The sequence below is a fragment of the Danaus plexippus genome, chromosome 2 (genome assembly GCF_018135715.1).
Source record: "Danaus plexippus chromosome 2, MEX_DaPlex, whole genome shotgun sequence".
In the NCBI taxonomy this organism is placed as follows: domain Eukaryota; kingdom Metazoa; phylum Arthropoda; class Insecta; order Lepidoptera; family Nymphalidae; genus Danaus; species Danaus plexippus.
This window is the reverse complement of record NC_083537.1, coordinates 7,123,154-7,145,760: the sequence shown is the minus strand read 5'-3', so window position 1 is coordinate 7,145,760 and position 22,607 is coordinate 7,123,154. Positions and strand designations below refer to the sequence as shown.

Here is a 22,607-nt window from a genome sequence, read left to right as displayed (position 1 = left end):
TTTGTTGTGTTTTACAAATAAATTACAAGTATCTTGATGGTACGTTGACCATTATATTTTACGAACGTTATATAAATAAAAACAAATTGGCCGTATCCTCAATTCGAGCGATCGTTTAGTTTAAACGATGATGGGGATATGTAAAGATCATTTGCTTGAGAATGTCGTATGCTGCACACGAGCGCTGGGCCAGTCAGGCCGAATACTTGTTGTCATGTCTCGGATACGCTGTTGGTATTGGAAACATATGGAGGTTTCCTTATCTATGTTACAGGAATGGGGGCGGTAAGTATTTGAATATTTTGCCAATATTAGTAGGTATTCTCGAGTCATATATATATATTTTCATTTTTTCTAGGTGCATTTTTAGTTCCATACTTTTTAACCTTAATTGTGTGTGGCATCCCTTTGGTTTATTTGGAAACTCTGTTAGGACAATTCTCTAATGCTGGATGCATTTCAGTTTTCAATATAAATCCGTTGCTGAAAGGTATGCCGAATGATTTATGTACATGTAGTGCAAAACGTTTTATGACTTCACAGTTGATCTGTCCGTTTGTTTAAACAGGGGCCGGTTATGCCGCCGTAATCCTGAATGTTATAGCTGTAATATACTTCGCGTCTATAATGGCTTATCCAATACTATACATATATCACTCCTTCGGTTCGCCACTCCCCTGGCAAACTTGTTCCAATTCATGGAACACTGAAAACTGCACAGAGGTAGTAAATTTATAATTATTTACGCTATGTATATCTTAGGAATTCATACTTTATATACTGTAATAAATTTCAGATTACTGTAAACTCGAGTTTATTTATGAATGGTACAATCACTACGCCTGAGGACGAATTTTTCCAGTAAGGATTATGTATGTTTTTAATTAGTACCGAAACTATTCTCAATTAATAGTTCTTAATTTATTTGTTTTTCTGTGACATCGAGATTTTTATATATATTTAACAATATTCTTCTTTGCAGTATACGTCTATTACACATGTCTTCAGGCTTGAGTCAAATCGGTGGTATAGTCTGGCCAGTTTTCTGGTGTAACGTCATCTCGTGGATTCTAGTCTATCTTTGCATCTGCAACGGAGTTAAAAGCGTCGGAAAAGTAGGTTACATAATAATGACTTTCCTGTCTTTAAAAATAACTTGATTTAAGTTGATTAATCTTTCCAGATTGTTTACTTCACCGTCCTATTTCCTTATGTCGTGCTAACAGCGTTGTTCGTAAGAGGCATAACATTGCCTGGCTCTTGGCAAGGCATACTTTACTTTGTGCTGCCGGACTGGAAACAATTATTGAACCCAAAAGTAATGATGATTGTTGTCAGATATTTTTTTTTATTGTTAGTCCTTTTATTAGGATAGTATTTCTATTAATTTCAGGTGTGGGCTGATGCGGCTACCCAAATCTTCTATTCACTAGGTCCTGGATGGGGTGGACTCGTCAGCATGGCCAGTTTTAACAAATTCCATTATAATAACTTAAGGTTTGAAGTCAAACTTATAAAAATAACAACACGTAAACTCTAACATATGACATTCAAGAGTTTTGTTTTTTTTTCAGATCATCAATAATAATTCCCTTAGTTAACAGCGGTACAAGCATCTGGGCTGGGTTCGTTGTGTTCTCGGTTCTGGGTTTTGTGGCTGAGCGGGCGGGTGTGCCGGTGGGCCGGGTAGCTACAGCTGGACCCGGGCTCGCTTTTGTAACTTACCCAGCCGCTGTATCCATGATGCCGGCTCCCAACTTTTGGGCTATAACCTTCTTTGTTATGCTTTTCTTTCTCGGTATCGACTCAATGGTAATAAATGACACATAAAATTTGCAACAATATTGTTAAATTACAATAATATAAAATTAATCAGGATAGACAAAAGTATCAACGATCAACAAGTAATATGATTTAAATTTATTGATTTTATAGTGCAAGCGTACATTGTAGCTATGAAAAATATTTGAAATATTTGTATAAAATTCTAATCACGACAAAATTATACTAAAAATATTATATCTAATTATATTTAAATATATATGTTTGCAATTAATTATAATTAACGTCTGTATGTTGAAGATGTAAATCGTTTCAGTTCGTTACAATAGAATCGGTGATAGCTGGTGTGATGGACGAGTTCCCTCAACTGCGGCGTCGAAAGAGATTCATTACTTTGATGACCTGTCTGTGTCTCTTCTGTTTGTCAATCATTTGCAATACTGAGGTAAATTAACTCCCAACTTTAAACTGTTTAATAAGATATTAAGATTACTGTGTGTAGTTTAGTTTTCCGTTCAGCTTAAACAGCGCTATAAAACGAACTAGACCTCATTTAACTCAAAATCTGAATACTCTTAGGCAACTATTTTGTCCATAAAATATTATTAATGTTGAAAAACATTCGTTTTGAGTTTTGAATGTAATGTAATTTTTTCATGATTTTTTGACTATTATTTTGTCCAAAAAGTATTTGATTGTTGACAGAACATTCGTTTTTCTAATTTCGAATATAATATCCGTATAGATATTTAAATTATAAAACTATGGAAGACATTACATAGTATATTTTATTGAATAAATGATTCTCAACGGTTTGTCAGGCTTGCATGTATCACAACATTGAAACTTTACTGTGTTACTGGAATTCCATTCAAAAATGGTTCAGTTTAGGAATGCAATTCTAAAACAATTTGTCCAATTTACATGTTACCAGCATTCCTGTTTTGCTGCAATGGGGTTGAACGACCTCTATCACGCTATGTCATGACACGTACACTAACAACCTACTAATTACAAAAGTTCATTCACCTGTACGCTGCCCTCTCCCTATGATATCTTTCGCTAAACTCATCAACAAAAAAAATATCACTATATTATTTCCAGGTGACATAAATATTCCATAAATCATAATAAACACGACGTCAAAATGACAGAAGTAGATCAAACAATTGTATTGTCACTTAACATGCACGCTTGCAATGACACTGTTCCGTTCAGATTGTACTGCAACGAAATTGAAATCCCATCAAACGAACATCGCGGTTAAACGAATTTCATACATCACGCAGTTTGTAGACGGAAATAGAAGGTAATATACCAAGTTATGGTCTGACACAGACACGGTTTACGAAGAATTAAGATCTTTTTACACTCGTAAAACTTTTAAGTAAATAAATATAGGTACATTTCTATTCAACATACGATCAATATTAACAGGTGAAGAACTCGTTATTAGCAGTAATAATACGTAAGCTTTAAACATCTATGGATTTTTTTACATCTTATGCTGTAGATGCCGAATAGAGAATCGTTTATTTAATTCCTACAGCTGTATTTGCGTTTATAAATTCTATTATACCACATAAATGTTTTGTTTCTGAAATTAAATCATAATGACACTATTACTTTCTGACATCCACATCATTAATGCCTTTCGTTGATTCGTTTAAAAACCTCTGCAATCAGTGTGAATGGAACCATGACATTTAAAAATGTTTTGCGTCTTCCACTACTTACTTTAAGTTTACTTTAAATTATTACTATCGGAAGAGATATATTTCGATAATAACAATTCAATATTAATAAAATGAAATTGATTATAAAATTTGAATTGTTTAACGACGAACGCTTGTATTGAGGGTAGGGTTCATTGTAAGATCTCATTTGCAGGGCGGGTTACATATAATAACTCTACTGGACGCTCATGTCGCGATAGCGGCCGTGCCGGTAGTATGCGGTATGGAGATATTAGGGGCTGTGTACACATACGGACCGAGGAAGTTTAGTATCGATGTGTTATTCATGACCGGAAAACCTCTGATGCTATTTTGGTTGATAATGTGGAGGTATATAATACCAGTTCTGCTCGTGGTGAGTATGTAATTTTACAAAGTCAAAATTATCGTAACTGCATTTTGAAGATATCTTCGACTTTAAGAAATAAAAAAACTTAATTTATGGGACGTTCCGATTATTTTACAGCGACCATGACAACGGACAGACGAGATGAATGTGTATGTCAGTTAGTCTTGTTACTAGTCATCTACCGCCAACGATTTCTTAATCCAAACAACATTCAGAGCAGCGCCGCGTAGTATATAGGAAAAACGTAGTTTCATTTTAAACTTAATTTTGATACAATTCAGCTACATAGAGATCGTTTTTTTGTTTCATTTTTAATTTTATAACTAGTCTTCTAGATACGTGATGAAATTGACAAAGTGAATTCATTTGTGGATACTACGTGAAAAACTTTCATATGGATCGAACACTTAAACACAACTGGAACGTTATTTTAATGTTTTAAATACCCGACCCTAACTATTATTATTATTAAATTTTAAATTTAATATTTAAGTATAAAATATATCTAAGTTAATTAAATTTAATATACGAAACATGGTGAATTATTACAGGTAATAACAATATACTCCCTTCGTGAAGTGAATGGCATAATGGGATGGATCGTTGCCTTCATCTCAGTTATATGCGTTCCTATTCACGCAGCTAAAGTACTATTGAGGGGAAAGGGGAATTTTATAAAGGTTTGTGAATGATATTTGTTAATTATAATCATATTACAGATCAGTGATAAGGGTTGATATGCATATTTCACATACTATTATTCAATTTTGAATTTACTTGTCTGTTATCAGAGGCGAAATTTAAAATATCATATATATTTTTATAAACCGACACCAACAATTATTTTTGTTTTATATGTGTATTTTCGTTATTTTCTCAAGAGCTATAACGCTGACTAGAATATTTTTTAATAATTTTAAATTATGTATATATTCAAGGTTTTGTATACTAATGACGATCTTCAGACGAGCATAAGAAGACTTCTTATAATAAACTTTGTTTAAAATCATACATATTATTTGTAATTAATTGTAAGCGTACTAATTACGTGTTGTATTTTTAATTATTCGTAGTCTATTAATAATATTAATTTAGTTTTTAAGAATGTATTTATGTCTTAGAGAATGTATAAAGTAAAATTACTAGAAAGGTTTAATTAGGTAAAATAAATGATTGTTACAGAGGATACGAGACAGTTGTGAGCCGAGTGAGAACTGGGGTCCCATTGAACCTGTTGTAAGGGAACAGTGGAAAGCCTTCCAGAGCCTTCACAATGTATCTGATATTCCGCTAAACTTAACAAAACCGAACTGAGGAAAAATTATTGAATATTTCTGAAATAATATGTATTTCGTAATAAAAAGAAATAATTTTGCAAAGTTATTATTTCGTTTTGATACCCAATAAAGACATTAAAAAGACATTATTTTAATTTTTATAAATTCATGGGTAATGCTTTTAAATATCGAATATATTTTGTTCACGCCAATAGGACACTTTATCTTGTTTTAGTGCCTATGTATTTTTTTTAATTCTTGTCAATTAAACAGCCATCTTTCAATTTACGATTAGTTTTGTTAGTTTTATTCGAATGGTTTTCATTTAACCTGCTTTAAAGTGAATCCTTCAATAAAATTTTAATTCATAAAGCTGGTAACGTCACTTCAATGAAATATTTTTGTTATATCGATTAAATTAACAATAAAATAAATATCTATATTTGGGTACTTTTCTTCTTAAAACGATAACTGATTATCCAACTTTTAACCATCTAAAAATGAAACAAAAGCGAGTGAAACAGGTCTACTCGTATATTGATTTTAAGAGATTTTAATTTCTTTTTATTAACAAGGCGTTCTGACTATTTAGTTGAAAATCATCTAAGGAGCAATTTTAAGAGGTCGAAAGAACTATCAAATAACAAAAATACTAAAGTTACTGACAGAAACATTTTCATCAAATAAAAATATTACCAACGTATAGACATCTCCTCTATCATGAACATTTCAATCAAATTCGTGAAAATAATAAATTATATCGTAAAAAAAGTAAGCGGTAGGGTCATCTTAAATTATTTTTAAATGCCAAAGAAGCAAGTCAGATTTTTTTTTTAAATAATACTGATATTCGCGATCATAGTGTAGTATTTCCATTAAAAATGAATCAATCATTATAGAGCCTAAATGACTAGTTTCAACCCTAATAATCTGCTTACACACCTCGCACCAATATTACTTTTTCTTCGAAGCTGTGACTTTCCAATTTCAGAGAAAAACCTCTTTCATTATTCGATTGCTAGGAAATCCCTACAAGTACATTTATACCCCTGACATCATGAAGAAACCATGAATATTAGTATTGACAAACAAGAAGATACTTTTATGTGAAAAACGATGTATATTGTATATAAAATTGAGAAGCTGTCATTTTTAAATTCTGGCCATTGATTATAACGTATACTTCAAAATAATAAAAATGACACTAATCAATTTGGCTTAATTAAAATTTTAGTACATTTACTTTCGGTCCAACAAAATTATCTTCCATCTTTCGGATAAAAATTTTTTGTAATTTAAATTTTGTAAATGTTTAAATTCTAAGTAATAATTTTAAACCAATAAAATTAAAATGACAGACAACAAAACTGGTAACGACGATGGGCAGGCGGACGACAAAGACAAGAGGGTCAAAATACAGGTACAAATATGCTATTATTGTTACATCATTGCATTTATGTACAGAGGTGATTGTAATAAAAACACACCCGTTGATAAAAAGTTATATAAGCTGTTATGAACAAATAAAGTCATTCTACATTCAATAACACATTTAGATCACAAAGTTATCTGTGTGTTTGTTCGTCACGACTATTTCTTAGAAGACCTTGAAATTATTGTTGACAATTGATTTGGATTTCTGCAACTTTTTTTCTATTCTTGATCTTGATATTATTATACGTTTATTTATATTAATAAAATTTTGCAACTTAATATGCAATAAATTGTTATTATTTTAAGATGTTCAAAATGTCTCAATGCTATTCAGGATAAACGAATACCATTAAATATTTTACGCAAATCGCTTATATATTTTTTATTACTTTTGATCTGAATGCTTTAATGTTGGCTCCAATTCTTTTCCAATGTAAAAATACTATATGAAAGCCATATAAAATATAAATCTATTATACTCTTGTGTTCTCGTTAAATCCTAAAAGGTTTGTCAGGAGATTAACCAAAAGTTTATATATATGTCAACACTTGAAGTTAAACGTACTAAGTTAACTATAGTACAATTATTTTTACTTTTATATTATAAACCAATAAAATTTTGATGTCGTTGAACCTTTAAATATTCGTTGCGTTCAATAAAACTGCTGAAAATTTTACCTGCTTTTGCTTTCCCTATATGATATATCCATTTTGCTTTTTTTTTTTGTTACTCAATTTGAATATCAATATGAAAATCTCTTAGATTACTGGTAAACAGGAAAATAACTGAAATATATTAATATTTTATATACTAGTTATGAAAAAAAAAATTACTTGCTTTTTGTTAAAAATAATGACTCATTCTTATTGTTCATACGATATAACAGGATTAGTTAAATGGAGAATTTTAAATATATATTTTTAAGAATTAATGATATATGGACATATAAGAAACAGAGACTCAATTGTAAGATATTAACTTTAGATGATTTTAACAACAGGATCTTCACATTAGATAAAACGTTAAAAATTAATTTAAAGAATGTTTTTATCTATCAAATAGGTAGAAGGCGAAGATGAAGGGGGGGAAGGGGAGACAACGAGAAAAAAAATGAAAAGATTTCAACTACCAGACCTTCCTCGATGGTGGCAGGCAATGATTATTCAATATGCGTAAGTAAAATTTAATTCAACAGTTGTATCTTCAAGTTAAATTCCGCTAAACACGCAAACAGGCCTGGAAAGCTAATAACGCTTCTTTATATTTTTTTGAAGATAAAAATGTTTCTATCATCCAACCTTAATTGTTGCTTTTGTATTATTGCTTTCACGAAGCCACTATTTTTATTATCAAAACTTTTAACATTTTTAGCTCTAAGAAATTTAGACGACGACCGTTTAAAATTAAACGCGTTAAAAATTACTAAATTTGAATTTAATTTTTATAACAGTAAAAAAAAAATTATTTTAATTAATTACAGTCATGCAATGGATATATAATATACGACCTTTTTATGTGTAAATGCTTTGGTTTAAATGGCAGTTTTGAGAACAAAAACTTTATTTTCCTTCCAATAAATTCCAATTCCAATATTAAATATTTATAAATTGGTTAGTTTATTTTGAACCAACGTAGTATTTATAAAATTATATACTATTTCATGTTCGATAATTCAAACGGTGATGTGTTTATTAAAATGAATTTGTGTTACTTGAGTTTAACAAAGACCGATAGAATAAGAAAAACTTTTAATAGTTAAAATTAGTTATTTTGTATTTTATCTAATACATTTGACCTCCATTCCCTGGTGAATTTTAAAAGATTATTTAGTGAAAAAAGCGGAGCGAGCGGAACGCTCTACTGGCGACTCAGGCGCTTCATCCACGGAGGTGATCTTGGTAAACCAATGTCCGATCGAATCTAGGTTATTTTTTGTTCGGTAGCCCAGTTATCTGGGGTGGTTTCTATTATAAAAGAAATAGAAGGGACCACCAGTTTCAATTTTATGATCGGAAAACCGTGTCATGTCCAAAAAAACAGTTCGGTACCGAAATCATGAGGACGCTTCACTCGACTTGCAACAAAAGCCTTTTTTCTAGCGAAGCGAGAAAAGAACCTTCGCATGAAGGTGCATCTCTATTTGTCTGCTAGATGTGCAATGAAATATCCGTTCAACATATGTAAGTTCCATAGTGTTATGTGTGTTAAATTATGGAGTGAATTCAAGATCGAAACGCAGTCGGGTAAGCATGACGATGTGCGATTGCTGTTGTCTCAGCGAAAAGGAAAACTAGCAGTGTTGCTTTCTTAATTGCCGTTGTTTAGTTAAACCAATAACAAGCGGACAAAAAATAAACAAAAATGCAGTTTTTAAAAGGTCTTCACTTTCTATAAATAATTTATAATTCTTTATTCTTGAATTTAATATCATGTTTTAATAACCTTAGCGTTGGTAAATAAAGATAAAGTCGTTGATGACCCGTATCTTTTTTTCCGCAATTAGATGTTTTAAATCAGTCACATGTTTCAATAATTTAAGATAAAGTAAAGAGTCACAATTCGCTAAAATATTATTAATAACTTATCTCTCGACTCTGAACGTGTTCGAAAAACTATTAGCAATAAAAATAATTTATTGTGTTTCGTTTATCATTAGACCCCGTGACTTCTGATAATAGGCACGATCTAATATTTCACTTAAGAATAAATTTCAAAGCCAAATGAATCATTATTAGCAGTTATGGCAACTATATAAACAAGAGTACCGATTAAGATATTTCGACTGTAATACAATAAGTAACTGTCAGTGAGTCCAAATAAAAAAGTACATTATTTTCATGAGGCGAAGGTCGTAGCATCCAGCTGACCCAGTTGGAAGTGGCGACGTTGGCGCCATCTGGGTCACTTCTCGAATGTTTAACTAGGACTATGCGTTTTCTTAACCTACAATTTCCCTTTTATCAAATACAATTATATGTAATTAAAATTATTTTTCCATAAAATGCATAACTTTAATATTTACAATAAGCATCAACTGTTCAGTTAATCCCATAATTAAATTAAAAGACTTTAATGCTTATATATTAAATTAATGTTATATTGAATTAATTGAAACAGAAAATCAAATAGTGAATTGTGTATGAAGTAGTAGGTATTAGTAAAAAGAAAATTATGAGCGATGGTTTTCGGGCGTTAGATTAATGTTCGCGTGTGTTCGGGTGTGGGGCTCGCTTCTAGGGGGGTCGGTTCATAGCGGCATTGGGCAGAGTCATTGCACTTGAGGCCGCGCTTGAAGCAACATGCATAGTCAATAGTGAAGATGCACCGGACGTCGTCGAACGCGTCTGAGAGTTCCTTTTGGACGACCATAGAACTATTGGCTGACCGCGGTCGAAGACACTCTGCCGGGGATCACGATGATTGCACACCTATGGAATCACCACGATCGAAATCGGTATCCAGGTGCTGTTTGACAATAAATATTTAGAAAATGCACATTTGAAATGGTTTTAAGAGCTCCATTATACGTAAACAAAACGGATTTTAACAACATCATTGAAACTTCATTGAATGTATAGTTGTTAGTTTTTTTATCTATTATTTTTCTAGCACGAGTTCATTTAAATTTATAATATTGATAATGAATAAATTTTCAACCTGAAAGTTGATTACTTTTTGGACATTTACTAGCAATTCACAAAATATAAACAATTTAAGCCGTCTTTTACTAACTTTACTGTACATAAAAACTGTAGAACAAAAAATATATGTATGAAAAAATACACTAGTCATTAAACAACTGACCCGTCAACAAATTTTCACCACTAAGCAATTTTTTTTTTATTTGTATACTTTGTAGCTATTCTGTTCAGCACATTAAATGGCTTTGAAGACAGTACCTGTCATTATGTTTACATTTGAAATCAAAGCAATGTATTTCCAAGTATGCACATTACTTAAAAGGGTCGTAAATCAGCAATGAATTTCCTTCAGCGATCCGATATACGAGTCAGTTTACAACATCGGAACGCGCTTTGTTCTGGTTCAAAGAGTTTTGGAGATAATAACTAAGAAAACATTTTACGTCATTCACACTCCCATGTATACAGACCGTACACGTTGAGATAAACGTGTTGCGTATCAAGATACTGTTATCAATAAAATTAACACGATTGTTATTGAAAATTATGTTATTGAAATCTGAGCTGAATCTCGAGCTGGACTGAAATTACTCATTATTTTGTGATTTTTATTTATGGAAGATTTATTTTCATTCTAATAAAATAACTATTATCGTTCAATCTTAGAATACAGCTCTCAGTGGCTCCTTGAAGAAAAGTCTATTTTAAATTTATCGCGATACATTGGCACATTGTAGCAACGACTGTGTGTGCGTAAACTTCCTTGAATGTGATGCTAATGCAGCAAATAGATCAGAGTATTTAAGAGTTTGACCCGTTCGTTTTATTGATTTTAAAAATATCACAAACTGTTTTATTTTACAACCGAACTTCTAACTGATTACCCATTTTCTAAATGTTTCCATTCAAACGTACTTAAATTGATGTATGCTTTCAGAATAATCATAAAAATCATTATTTATAACTCTAACGATGCCCACTCTAATTCACGTGATTCATTGATCTAACTCCTTCTTGGAATGGATAAATATATTATTATATTTGAGATAATCTATACCGAAGCGTCAATAATATTAATTTTTACAATAATTTTGTTATGTAAATTATTGATATATACCTAAATATAAAATCTATTTTACTTTCAATAACAGTCTCATCGTTTAATATTTAAGTACCACGAAGTTTTATAACCCAATAAAATTTAATTAATTCAGTGTCCACTTTGACTTCCTCTTCCTGTTTGTCCCAGTCGTTATCAAATATTACAGTCGAAAACACTTTCGCATCGGTGTAATGGTTCATAAAAATGTGAGCTATTTATCGCTCGTGATTCAGACGGAATTTTATCGTTGTTCAAAGGAGCATTCCTTTTTGTCTTGCAAATCGATGTGTATAAATACTGCGACTATTAAAAGAACGAACTAATTGGTTCGTCTTTATTGTTATTGTAGAACTGCGTTGAGGTTATGCCATTCACTTTGCATACTCACATATAACTACTACCAGAATGTAAAATTCCATTAGAAAATAGGATTCCATTCCATTTAAGAAATATCGTGACTAAATATGAACATAATTAACATTCGATTTTCCAAGCCCTTTATGTATAGCACTTTTAATATAAATGATAAAATCCTATGTAAATATTCACTTGTACTATTTTGGTATCAGAAACGCAGTCATCGTTTTTCTAAACTCAGATTACTGAGAAAATATAAATGTTTTTGTTACTTAAAGATTTTTAATTTATTGACACAGTGCTAATAACTGTATGTTTATGTTATAAGATGTTTCAGAAGATATTTTTTGCTCACATAACAATGTAATAATTCATACAAGTGTTGTAAAAGCTAAAGTAAAATAGAAATTTGGTTTATTTTTAATTAACTTCTTATTAAATTTTCTGTGAAGAAGAATGAGGTTACTTTTTTGTACGCAGAGCAGCGTTCAAAAACTAGTATCCTATTCGACGTAAACATTATTTAAAAAAATCGAATTGATATGTCAATATAGAAAATACAATGATACTTTTCAAATGATTGTGTTGATTACTTACGTTACATACACAATAATATTGAGTGATTTTATTCCCGTGTAAACAAAGTTCACAAAGAATTAAAAAACAATTAAAATAATAGATTGTCTACTTTACTTCATTAATAATTTTAATTTCTTAAACTTAATGAGAACTATTAGTCACTGTATAGATTTTATTTTAATCGTTTTGATATAAAGCAGAAGGTGTCGGTTAAAGAATTACATGCTAGTTTTTAACGTAAACAGGAACGAGTTAGCTAACAACGTACATTTAAACGTCTGTCTGGCATTGGCGTCAACCGTGCCCCTATTTTATCTGGGTGTCATTAAAGGTAGAGTACACATAATAACAGGTAACCCTTTAAGTGCCAATAATAGTAACCCAACTGTGGCACGAAAGTATACTATAAAAGTCGCTCGTTTTATGTGTGACAAAAGCATTTCCTGCCATCAAAACGCGACCCGAATGACATATTTAGGATCAATTACAAAGCAAATGCTTACAGAGGGACTTGGACTGACGCAATTACTTTTAATAATATAAACGAAACGATAACATTTAACTCCCAATTTGATAAAGATAATTTTGGTACGAAGTATAAAAATATTTTTAGATTAAGCATAAAATTTGCATGCCGACAACATGAATCAGTTATCACTACGTAAATTAATTTTATTTCACAGATATTGATATTGAATAGCAACTATTCAAGTACTCTACTATTATTATAAATAATTTCGATTTTCAATCTTAGACCTAAGCGATAAGACTGTCAATTTGTACATCAAACCGCTGCCGACTGAAGAGTCATTTAGAAGCCATGTATGACAAATAACAAAAACTTTTCGTCACGAAACATAAAGATGCGGACGTACTATGGAAAAAATATTATATTTTTAAATTCGTATTATCTTCATGAAATAGTAATGTTATTTACTTTGAAGATTTTTTTTTAGGCTTTGGAAAAATAACCGGTGTACTACTTCACTTTTAACACCTGTCCTATCAATGACCTAGTATTTATTATCTATCAATTATGATACACATTTTAAACACGATCAAACATTTTCCAATTCACGTTAATGTGAGCTTTGTGAAAGCGATCAAGTATGAACACCACGTTACATGATGATATATACATAGGTATGTGGTATCGGTTGTAGCCGTGCCATACCGTGCCAACCCAGTCGCTCACCGCGATAAAGGTCTCAACTATGACACTGGCACCCGGCGTCAAAACTACTCATCCTTACCGTACATTGTGTCATTAGAGAATAGTCCTTCAATCGACATCCAACGTTCTGTCCTTCAAAACGAATCAAAACGCAGTACCGCGCTCAAGATGGTTCGTTTTTTTAAATATATCGATAGCAACGCAAAAGTCCTTACACTTAATAGCTTAAATCCAATATTTATTTATATATACCTCATCCCACAGCTTTACGCATCCTCATGTGCGAGCCCGACTTGAAAAGCATATGGGTTCGAATTTGGTCCGTCTTACAGACAAGACTTACATGACCCAACTTGAGGAAAGAATACGTGCCGTCAATGAAGAAAATCTCAACAAGAGGATCTCTTCTAGAGTTGTGAGTGTATTTTTGTTTATAAAAAGAAATCGCAGTTTGATCAAATTATCCTTATATCTGGAAATAAATTTCTAATTAACTCAGTAAATTATTTGTTGCATGACACACTATTAGTAAAAAAACATTATTAGTCAATTATAATAGCCAAATAATTTATAAAACTATAAAATTTTTATTAAAGTGCTCCATTCACATCCAATTTATACCTATATAAAATTAATTCTATAATAATATTATCTATCATCAGCTCGATGAAATGGAAAGACTGAAAAGATTAATACTGGTTGGCAAAACTCCTCTCAAAGAATGTCCACCGGAATTGTTCCATCATCCAGTGTTTGTGTTCTGGAGGATGGTGAACAGGGAAGTCGCTAAAGCATCGAAGAAAAGAGCGGATGCGTACTACAGGAAGTTGAAGGCATCGCAAAAGTTTGACCAGGTCAGTCAAAATATATATTGTATACAGACACATAATAACCAAGTATACGGTTATGTGAAAAATTTAAATGTTAGAACAGTGTTGTGAACAGCAATGGCTTGTAGGTTATTAAAACCGCTTTTCCAATAGAGTACTCCGTGTCACAATTGTTATATAAATTTTTAATAATATTAATATAAAATTACATAGAGAGTATTATTTAAAATGACAATATGATATTCCGAAACACTACAATAACTATCATAAATATATAAAGTTAAAGAAATGTCACATTAACAATCGGATAACACCTTCCACATTTATTTTCTACAGTCAATGTACTCTTAACCCTGAACGGTCCTCATATAAATTGTTCATTTAACATAAGTATCGGTGATCCTCTATAATATCTCTCTAATATTTCTCAAAAGGCAATTGAGGAGGAAGTGGAAGATGAACCAGCTGATGAAGAAGGGGAGCAACTAACACCCGAACAGCTCCTGGTGAAGTGCGCCAAAGAACTACAGGAACTTAAACAAGCGGACATCGATAAAGGTTTTAGATTTACAGACGAACAATTCGCCGTCCTCAAATATGAAACTAACGAAGTTAAAACATTAAAAAGTCTAACCGTAAGTCTAGTATTTTGCAAAACTTTCTAGTATGTTCTAAATAGCGATTAAACATCCGCTTGATTACTGGATTTAGAATATCTCTTATCTGTATGCGTCAGACTATAAAAATTGAACTTTGATCGAATAACTAGAGATACAGTGTTGTACTATCGGCAACACATTACGATGGCTATACAGAAATGTATACAAAGACAGGGCTCGTGACGAACCGGTTATATCCAGATAAAGCCTAACTTAGCCTGACCCTTCGTAACGAGATTATATAAACAAAACATTCTACAAACATCTTCAGCATTGTACTCGTGTATTCTATTAACTTACACGGCTTTCATGCTAAAGTCATGTTCTAGATCTGTGACACTATAGAATCAAAAGTGAACCTAAAAACTATCGGATAACTATTTATAAAGGTATTTTTTATAAAATTTATCCTTAATATATCTCGAAAGAAAGAAAATATTTATAATGATTCCTTTTCTCTTAACTTCTGACTATGTGTACAGTCATGTCTAGACAACATTTCTATAACGAGAAAATGTTTTAAACAATTTAAAACAAATTAATTTGCTCAAATATCTCAACAGCGAGGTATCACGCGTGCCTACTAACGTTTAATATCTCGTTACTACATTTTATAACTGTAAACATCCTCAATTAATTTGAACTAGTTTTTACTCGAAACTCTATCTAAACCACTTTGTGACATTTGACTTTTTCGTTTATTGAGTCAATCGAATATGGTTACCACATATTGAATTAAAATGATAATTTTATTATAAAGCAATCTATTTTTTTATAATATTACTTACAAAGATACAAAATTTAAAAATCCTAAGAATATATTTATCAAGTGTTATAACTTAAAACTTATTATTGTTTTAAAGCAAATTAACAATATATCTTGTAGTGAACTATTCATAAATACTTTTCAACATAAATAAACACATTAATAAACATATTTTTGCGGCAACATGTAACAAACAACAAGACAAGCAAGAAATATATAAGCAGGTGTAATGTCGAGTAATATTTCATACAATAATTTCTACTAATAAATAAAGACATGACCCATTTATATAAAAATCCTTTTTATATGCAAATTACTGTAAGGATATTTGTTTAATACTTCTAAATCGAAATATATAATATTAGATTTTTCCGCATCCGCAGGTGAATCTATGGTAAGCTAGCTAGCTACTTTATTGGTAATGTAAATAATAAAATTAGGCACATTAATAGATTATTAATCCAAACTCGAATGTCAGTACGATATTTTAACTAACTTAAAAATGACAGCCACAAATGACCGTTACAAATTAATTATTTAATTAGTTAACCTTAATATAAGTAAGTATTTGGCAAGTGCTATCAAATCGTTTCCAATATATAGGACATTAAAAACATACTGAGTCACATCTTTATCGTTATGTATTCTTAAAAACCAGATTTCACTAATATTTAGTTTCTATGTTATCTGTCTTAACAAACAGTGTGAACATTTATTTAAGTACAAATTTAATAAAAGTAAACCTTTGTCAATTGGAATTAAAAATTAACAATGTTTCGTACATCGGGTAATAAATATTAACGTACAAACTTATATGCACTATCATATGAGTGACGTTAGCAGATAATTAAGTTTAAAACTGTCTCTCGTTAATTTTTAATTGATAATTTTATTATTCTGTTACAGACCGTGGAGGAGCTTTACGCTTTAGCGGATAAAATCATTGGAACGAAACGTTTATAACCATACTGTCATCGATTATTTATATATATATATATATATTTTTTTTGTGTGGATTTATATTTTTACATTTTTTCTCTCTTTTTTTCTAATTCACTGTAATATTAAGCAGAATGACACGGTAAAAGCATAATTAGTGGTTTTAAGCGACAATTTCATTTTTAATTATATTATTTTAATAAATAACTTCTGGTATTATTTGTTTCATGTAACTATAATATATATTTATGTAATATATTCCAAAAATATTTTTTTAATTGAACTGTTACTGTCTGTCTAAAACAATTTTAGGCAATTGTATAAAATTCTGACTTTACTTTGTAATTTCTGCTGTTTATAAGGAAAACTTATCCGAACTGTATCAACATTAAAAAAAAATTAAAGGCATAATATATACGTAACCGAATTTGTATGCTATATATAATCTATGTCCATGATAAAGATTTGAAGTCATCGAAAATAAAATTTACACACTTACCTCCTCTTCGTTACTTTATCTGAAGTGCTCCTCTTACTCGTTATGAGATCAAGACTCGGAACACAAAATTTAATACGTGTTCGTAAGAACCTTAGTGTTTCTGTAAAGCATACATTTCTTCAATATAACTTCAAATAACGTACAGTTCTTAATAAAAAGTACAGAATGCAACACACAAATTGCCAACGCTTATGATAATTTCATTTAAAAGCCTTTTATTACATGAAAATGAAATTTTTAAATATCTTACGTCATTCCATGAGCGGTATGGTAGAGTATTTTATGATGAACTGCTTTTTGTTAGCGGAATTATTTTACGTAAAATTTCAGAATTTCTCACATACGAAATCTTGTACTGTTAACTATTTAAATACAAATACCTATTTTTTACAAATAGCATTTAGCTTCTAATATAAGTGTGTAACTATGTGTTAAATAAACGTATGATATAAAGTAAAATTAATATAAAATATTGCTTTATTTCTTTATCCATCCCTCGCTATTTGCATCAACTGAGGAAAACTAAATATTAGAACTGAGCGGGTAAATAAATAAAATCAATTAATACTTATTCCATTTATTCATATATTAATATTAATATAAAAATTATAAACTAATTAACATCAATTTGTAAATTATTTAAAATAAACATTCCTTTAACATAAACCACTTATTTCATCAAACACAGTACTTGTGACAATCCTTGACTAGACATTTCTTTACATTCTCCGCCATACAAAGCGCAAAGTCCTTCGAGATAAAATTATTATGAAAATTCTTTATCGATAACATAGGGATGTCTTTATCCTTGACAGAAGAACTTGTTACTCGAATTAATCACTTTACAGGACAATGCAAAAGAATATTTTGTTTCTATTACAGTCCTGTTAGAATTTCATAAATATCTAAAACGTGTATAAATTATTGGTAAGTCACGGTCACAAATGGCTTTTAGGCCGTCTTCTAAGCTGGGCGTAAATCACACCCGCCGGCTTGTCTATGGGTTGGTAAATAAAATGACGAGGATCGCCCTTCGTTACGTTGGCGGGGAATTTGGAAACGTCAATGTTGAGGTAATGCCTGTTTGGCATCGTCATTCGGATCCACGAGATCTATAAAAAAAAATCGAAATATTATTATGGCAACAGTTATCGCCGCAATAAAATAAAATTATCATTTTATTGATAGGTTTTACGAATTATATTTAGAGATGCGTTAAATTATAGGGAAGTCACATCGATAAACTTTTGACCGACACTGGGGCTCGTGATCGAACGTCACGTGACTCGGCAACTGATAAACATATGTATGAAGTCACGTCGTAAATTAAAAAGACGATATTACTGCCATACATACAGCTAGTATGTATCGTTATTTATAAAGCTGATCATAATACACACGCTCGTCACTAAAAATATATTATATGGACAACGAACAAAATTTTTCTATTCAACTTTCCTTATGATTGTAAAATCGCCATTATTTGGAAACGCTTTCGCAATAGTATTGAAATTAAACAACTATAGAGTCACGAAAATGAACGGTTTCATCTTAAGAATTCAGAATAAGATTCCAAAGCAGTATAAATAAGCAGGTCGAAAGTATTTCGGTTTAATAAGAACGTATAAATGGCGCACGCCCGTTGTACTCATAAATATTATAAACTGATTTATTCACCCAATCAATATGTGATATGTGCTGAACAACAATTTACTAAGATAACCCCGGCACTATCAAAATATATAAATACAAAACATTTAAGTACTTGGAAGAGGGATCTTTGTTTTGATCAAGAGATATTACAGCAAAGTTATTTATTATAGGATAGATAATGTAAACAATTTTAGTATATATTCATGAAAACATATATAAATAGGTGTGAGATCAGATTTATGAGACAAAATTTTTTTTAATTCATATATATTATTTTTAGGTATTTTATAATCACTAGTTTTAAGTAATTGTAAGATTTTGGAAGACGTTACCTCTGCAACTTTCTCTAGTACGGTTTTTTCAGCTTGATATAAAGTATGTTGAACCGAGGGCGAGTAGACACCGGTCTCTGGAGGGCCGGCGAATTTCTCTAGAATAGCTTCTTTCACGGTCAACCACGCGTTATCAAAATCAGCGGATTTCATGTTGTCGTAGGTCCACTCAGCTTCCACTATAGTACTGTAAAGCAGACGAACTTCTTAAAAAAAACAAACCACAAAGAATCGCAAATATTTCACTAACCGTTGTTATTTAATGTTTTTTGTTTTCTTTGCAAAGAATTGCAATATTTCAGTGCTAAACGATTTTTGTAAAGCCGATTTTTTTAGTGAAAACCTCATTTATGTATATAGTTTTTAAAATAATAATGAGAATTAAGTTATAATTTTCATAATATTTATAAACAAAGATGATTTGTGACCACGAAACAAGGAGAATTTTTTCTCTCCAGATTATTTTCAATACACATGTTTTTTTCATTTTTTTTTTTCAAATCAAAGAATTCCAATAACCAGTCTATAATTCATTAAAAAATTTGAGAAATCGGTTTCTTGTTGCATTTCTTCTTTAAATCGTATTTAATTACCTGAATATTCTCTCAGGAGCATCGGCTAGTGTCGTATATTCGTCCTGTACAAAGTCAACAAAAGCGGATTGCGTTGTTTTAAGAACGCGAAGACCTTTTAAGCCAGATTTCACAGTGACAGCATCTGAAAACCCAGCATTATCTTGTATAACAAAACCCTTTTCCGATTAGAAACTTAAAACCATTTATACGTAAACGAAGAGTACCATGTCTTGCTTGAAAAACTTCACACCACCTTGTCGCCGTTGGTGCAAAAATAAAAGCGTGATTATGAGGAATTCCAGCTTGCAATCTCTCCCACGGATACTCTACAATATGACACTTCGCTTCTACCACTTGTCTGTAGGTATACAGAAAATGATTCACTACAACGGCGCCAAATTCTTCTGGGGTTTTGATTCCATGTTTCTTCGCCAATAAATAGACGGTATTCTTCTGCGAGTCAGTTGCTACAACTTCCTTGTTATCTCCAATAACGTATGCAGATTCCGAGGTAAGTTTCAATTCCGTGGACACTTCGAACTCCCTGATCACGTGATATTCTCCGTCACGGTGTACATGTAACAGTTTGATAGAATTCTTTCCATATCCATGATCGCTCAATTCGAAGCGGCCTCCGGAGTCAGCCGCGGCCGTAGCAGCAGCCTTAGCGCCTGTCGACGCGTACGCAGTTACATCACTAGAACCCGTATTCGAGGGTTTTGCGTAAATTCTGTAATGAGAACAATAACATTATTTAATAAATTTACTTTAATCCACAATAAAAATACCTGAAAATATATCTTCCAATTATTTTACCTGTTGGTACTAGTCCACGGCATTTTTGTATGACTTTATTTAATTTTAATCGTAAGTAAGAAACAGCGGTGTTACATTTACTATCCGATACACTGTGCGTCTGAGCGGATCTCGGCCTTATTTATAATGGCTCCCTGTGACCCTCATTATCACTGACGAGCACGCGCCTAATGCGCACACTGGACCTTATCGTTTACATTAACTTATTTCCCTATTATCATATCCATAATAAATAATCAAAATGACGCGTAAAAAAGAGGGAAAACCTAAATTAGTAAATAGAAAGTTCAATTAATTTAACTACAAATTAAAAAAGGTTGTTTTTAAGTGATAATGTCAAAATTGAGATCCCCGACTGCATAATGATTAAGCAATTAATATATATTTTCTATAGATAAGAAATCCAAAGATGTAGTCTAGGATAGAAAATAACATTAAGGTGTTGGAACTAATTCGTAGCGTTTGATGAGAGAGGGCGTGGTTTAATACAGTGTTCTGTTTTTACCTTCAGAAACAAATTCATCGTTGAACAGCTGTTATAAGCAACTGTTTTTACGACGCATCTTATTTTTAATTGTTAATAAGAGCAAGTGGCAGCTATTTAATCATGTCGAAATTTATACCAAACAAAGTATTTTTGCGGAAAGTTTTATTACATTATTTTAATATTAACAAAAGTGCTTTGGAAAGTCATCAAGTCAACGGATTGCTGAAATTGGATCGATTCATGGATTGCCTCCAAGGACAAAGAGGTTTTTCGACGGGGTATTCGACAGTTACCTGAAAAATGGGAAAAAGTAGTGACAAGCGATGGGCAATATTTTCAATAAGGTAATTTTTTATTTTAATTTCAAATAAATCGTTATTTTTTTAATAAAAAAAAAACGCTACGTTTATTTCATATTAATTTGTCAAATTAATATAATCAAAAATATATTATCCCGGCCTCTTATGCAAATTAAAATATTATTTATCATATTTATAGCTGATCCGTAATAACAATACAAAACATCAGCAAACATGACATTCGATGACGTTCCCCAAACTACATTTAACAAACAAGGTTATAGTTTATCGAAATGAGAATAAAAATTATTTGACTTTCGGGTATGACCAAACTTATTAATAACAATAACAAAATATTTTTGAATAAATGACGTAACTCGAATATAAATTTTATACATTCCAAGAAGTTTTTATATGTCATATAACATAAACATCAAACTATTTTTTTTATTAACATGGAATAGAAATAGCACCATTTTCACAACTACCTACTGTAACAGTTTTATTTACAGTTGTTACATAAATTTCTATTATTAGACGGTACCAAATGAATATTTTTTATCTGCCAATACCGTCTAATTAGTTTATTAAAGTTTTTGATAAAATAAATGCTTTCAAATGTCAAAGAACTTGTTAAATTACTCGTGTATCTTTTATATTAATATAGCATGTCAGATAAGAAAGTTTACAGTGTTTAATTGCATTTATTACAATTTATCTTATACCAGACACGTCGTAGTCATGTATTAAAACAAAATGATTTTAAATAATAAAAATTAAAACTCCGTACTTTATATTTATGTCTGGCAACGCATTTTTAAAACGTAATATATTCTTATATTTGAAATTGGAATAAAATTTCGACATACAAACTAAGGGGTGTCAAAATTATACAGCAACAAAAACAAACAGAGTTCGTAAGTGTATCTTATGGTTTATAACATGATACATAAATAACACCATTTCATACATTTTGAATAAGAGCAACTGTTTTTATAGTCATATCGTAACATTTTATAGCTTTCTATATTGACTGATATTAGCATACCATCAGAGAAATGCATCGATCGCAGATAATTTTACATGTATAGAAATGTGATTTTATATAATCTATAATAATATGATCGATTACCTATGTATATAGTTATCCAAATTAAACAAGGACTAGGTTAAAACCCTTAAAATACGTTTTCCTAATTCTGATGTCAATTTCATATAATATTAAAAAGTGAAAAGACTTTATTCTAAGACTTTTTGTATTAGATTGTGTAAGCCTTAAGGTACGCTTCACTGTAAATCCAAAAAAGGTCGGTTATGTTC

The 22,607-nt window shown here is 30.9% G+C and overlaps 3 protein-coding genes across 3 annotated transcripts; 2 read left to right on the top strand and 1 right to left on the bottom strand.

Annotated features, from left to right (window-relative positions):
- Nucleotides 1–3: 3 nt before the first annotated feature.
- Nucleotides 4–5,246, top strand: LOC116765384 (sodium- and chloride-dependent glycine transporter 1-like). The gene is made up of 12 exons (XM_032654857.2): nucleotides 4–285; nucleotides 359–490; nucleotides 569–723; nucleotides 797–861; nucleotides 983–1,115; nucleotides 1,184–1,318; nucleotides 1,394–1,497; nucleotides 1,575–1,812; nucleotides 2,099–2,227; nucleotides 3,673–3,873; nucleotides 4,419–4,547; nucleotides 5,050–5,246. The coding sequence occupies exons 1-12, from the start codon at nucleotides 162–164 to the stop codon at nucleotides 5,179–5,181; spliced, it is 1,677 nt and encodes a 558-aa protein (XP_032510748.2). The 5' UTR covers nucleotides 4–161; the 3' UTR covers nucleotides 5,182–5,246.
- Nucleotides 5,247–6,342: 1,096 nt separating this feature from the next.
- LOC116765385 (uncharacterized) lies at nucleotides 6,343–16,655 on the top strand. Its single transcript, XM_061523493.1, has 6 exons — nucleotides 6,343–6,564; nucleotides 7,642–7,751; nucleotides 13,697–13,847; nucleotides 14,095–14,286; nucleotides 14,697–14,897; nucleotides 16,594–16,655. The coding sequence occupies exons 1-6, from the start codon at nucleotides 6,496–6,498 to the stop codon at nucleotides 16,648–16,650; spliced, it is 780 nt and encodes a 259-aa protein (XP_061379477.1). The 5' UTR covers nucleotides 6,343–6,495; the 3' UTR covers nucleotides 16,651–16,655.
- Nucleotides 16,656–17,686: 1,031 nt separating this feature from the next.
- On the bottom strand, nucleotides 17,687–20,660 carry LOC116765295 (uricase). The gene is made up of 5 exons (XM_032654737.2): nucleotides 20,502–20,660; nucleotides 19,910–20,415; nucleotides 19,704–19,827; nucleotides 19,111–19,297; nucleotides 17,687–18,237 (listed from the first exon to the last, which is right to left on the bottom strand). Exons 1-5 carry the CDS (start codon nucleotides 20,522–20,524, stop codon nucleotides 18,064–18,066), a joined length of 1,014 nt encoding a protein of 337 aa, XP_032510628.1. The 5' UTR covers nucleotides 20,525–20,660; the 3' UTR covers nucleotides 17,687–18,063.
- Between the last annotated feature and the right edge of the window lie 1,947 nt (nucleotides 20,661–22,607).

Bases quoted from the DNA above. Each gene is read 5' to 3' on its own strand.
- LOC116765295 (XM_032654737.2), bottom strand. From the start codon at position 20,524: ATGCCGTGGACTAGTACCAACAG. The intron at 20,416-20,501 runs GTAAAATAATTG...TTCTCATTACAG, and splicing joins CCGTGGACTAGTACCAACAG to AATTTACGCAAAACCCTCGA. The intron at 18,238-19,110 runs GTAACGTCTTCC...TTTTTTTTATAG, and splicing joins TACTAGAGAAAGTTGCAGAG to ATCTCGTGGATCCGAATGAC.
- LOC116765385 (XM_061523493.1), top strand. From the start codon at position 6,496: ATGACAGACAACAAAACTGGTAACGACGATGGGCAGGCGGACGACAAA. The intron at 13,848-14,094 runs GTGAGTGTATTT...ATCTATCATCAG, and splicing joins AGAGGATCTCTTCTAGAGTT to CTCGATGAAATGGAAAGACT. The intron at 14,287-14,696 runs GTCAGTCAAAAT...ATTTCTCAAAAG, and splicing joins CATCGCAAAAGTTTGACCAG to GCAATTGAGGAGGAAGTGGA.
- LOC116765384 (XM_032654857.2), top strand. From the start codon at position 162: ATGTCGTATGCTGCACACGAGCGCTGGGCCAGTCAGGCCGAATACTTG. The intron at 724-796 runs GTAGTAAATTTA...AATAAATTTCAG, and splicing joins ACACTGAAAACTGCACAGAG to ATTACTGTAAACTCGAGTTT. The intron at 862-982 runs GTAAGGATTATG...TCTTCTTTGCAG, and splicing joins CCTGAGGACGAATTTTTCCA to TATACGTCTATTACACATGT.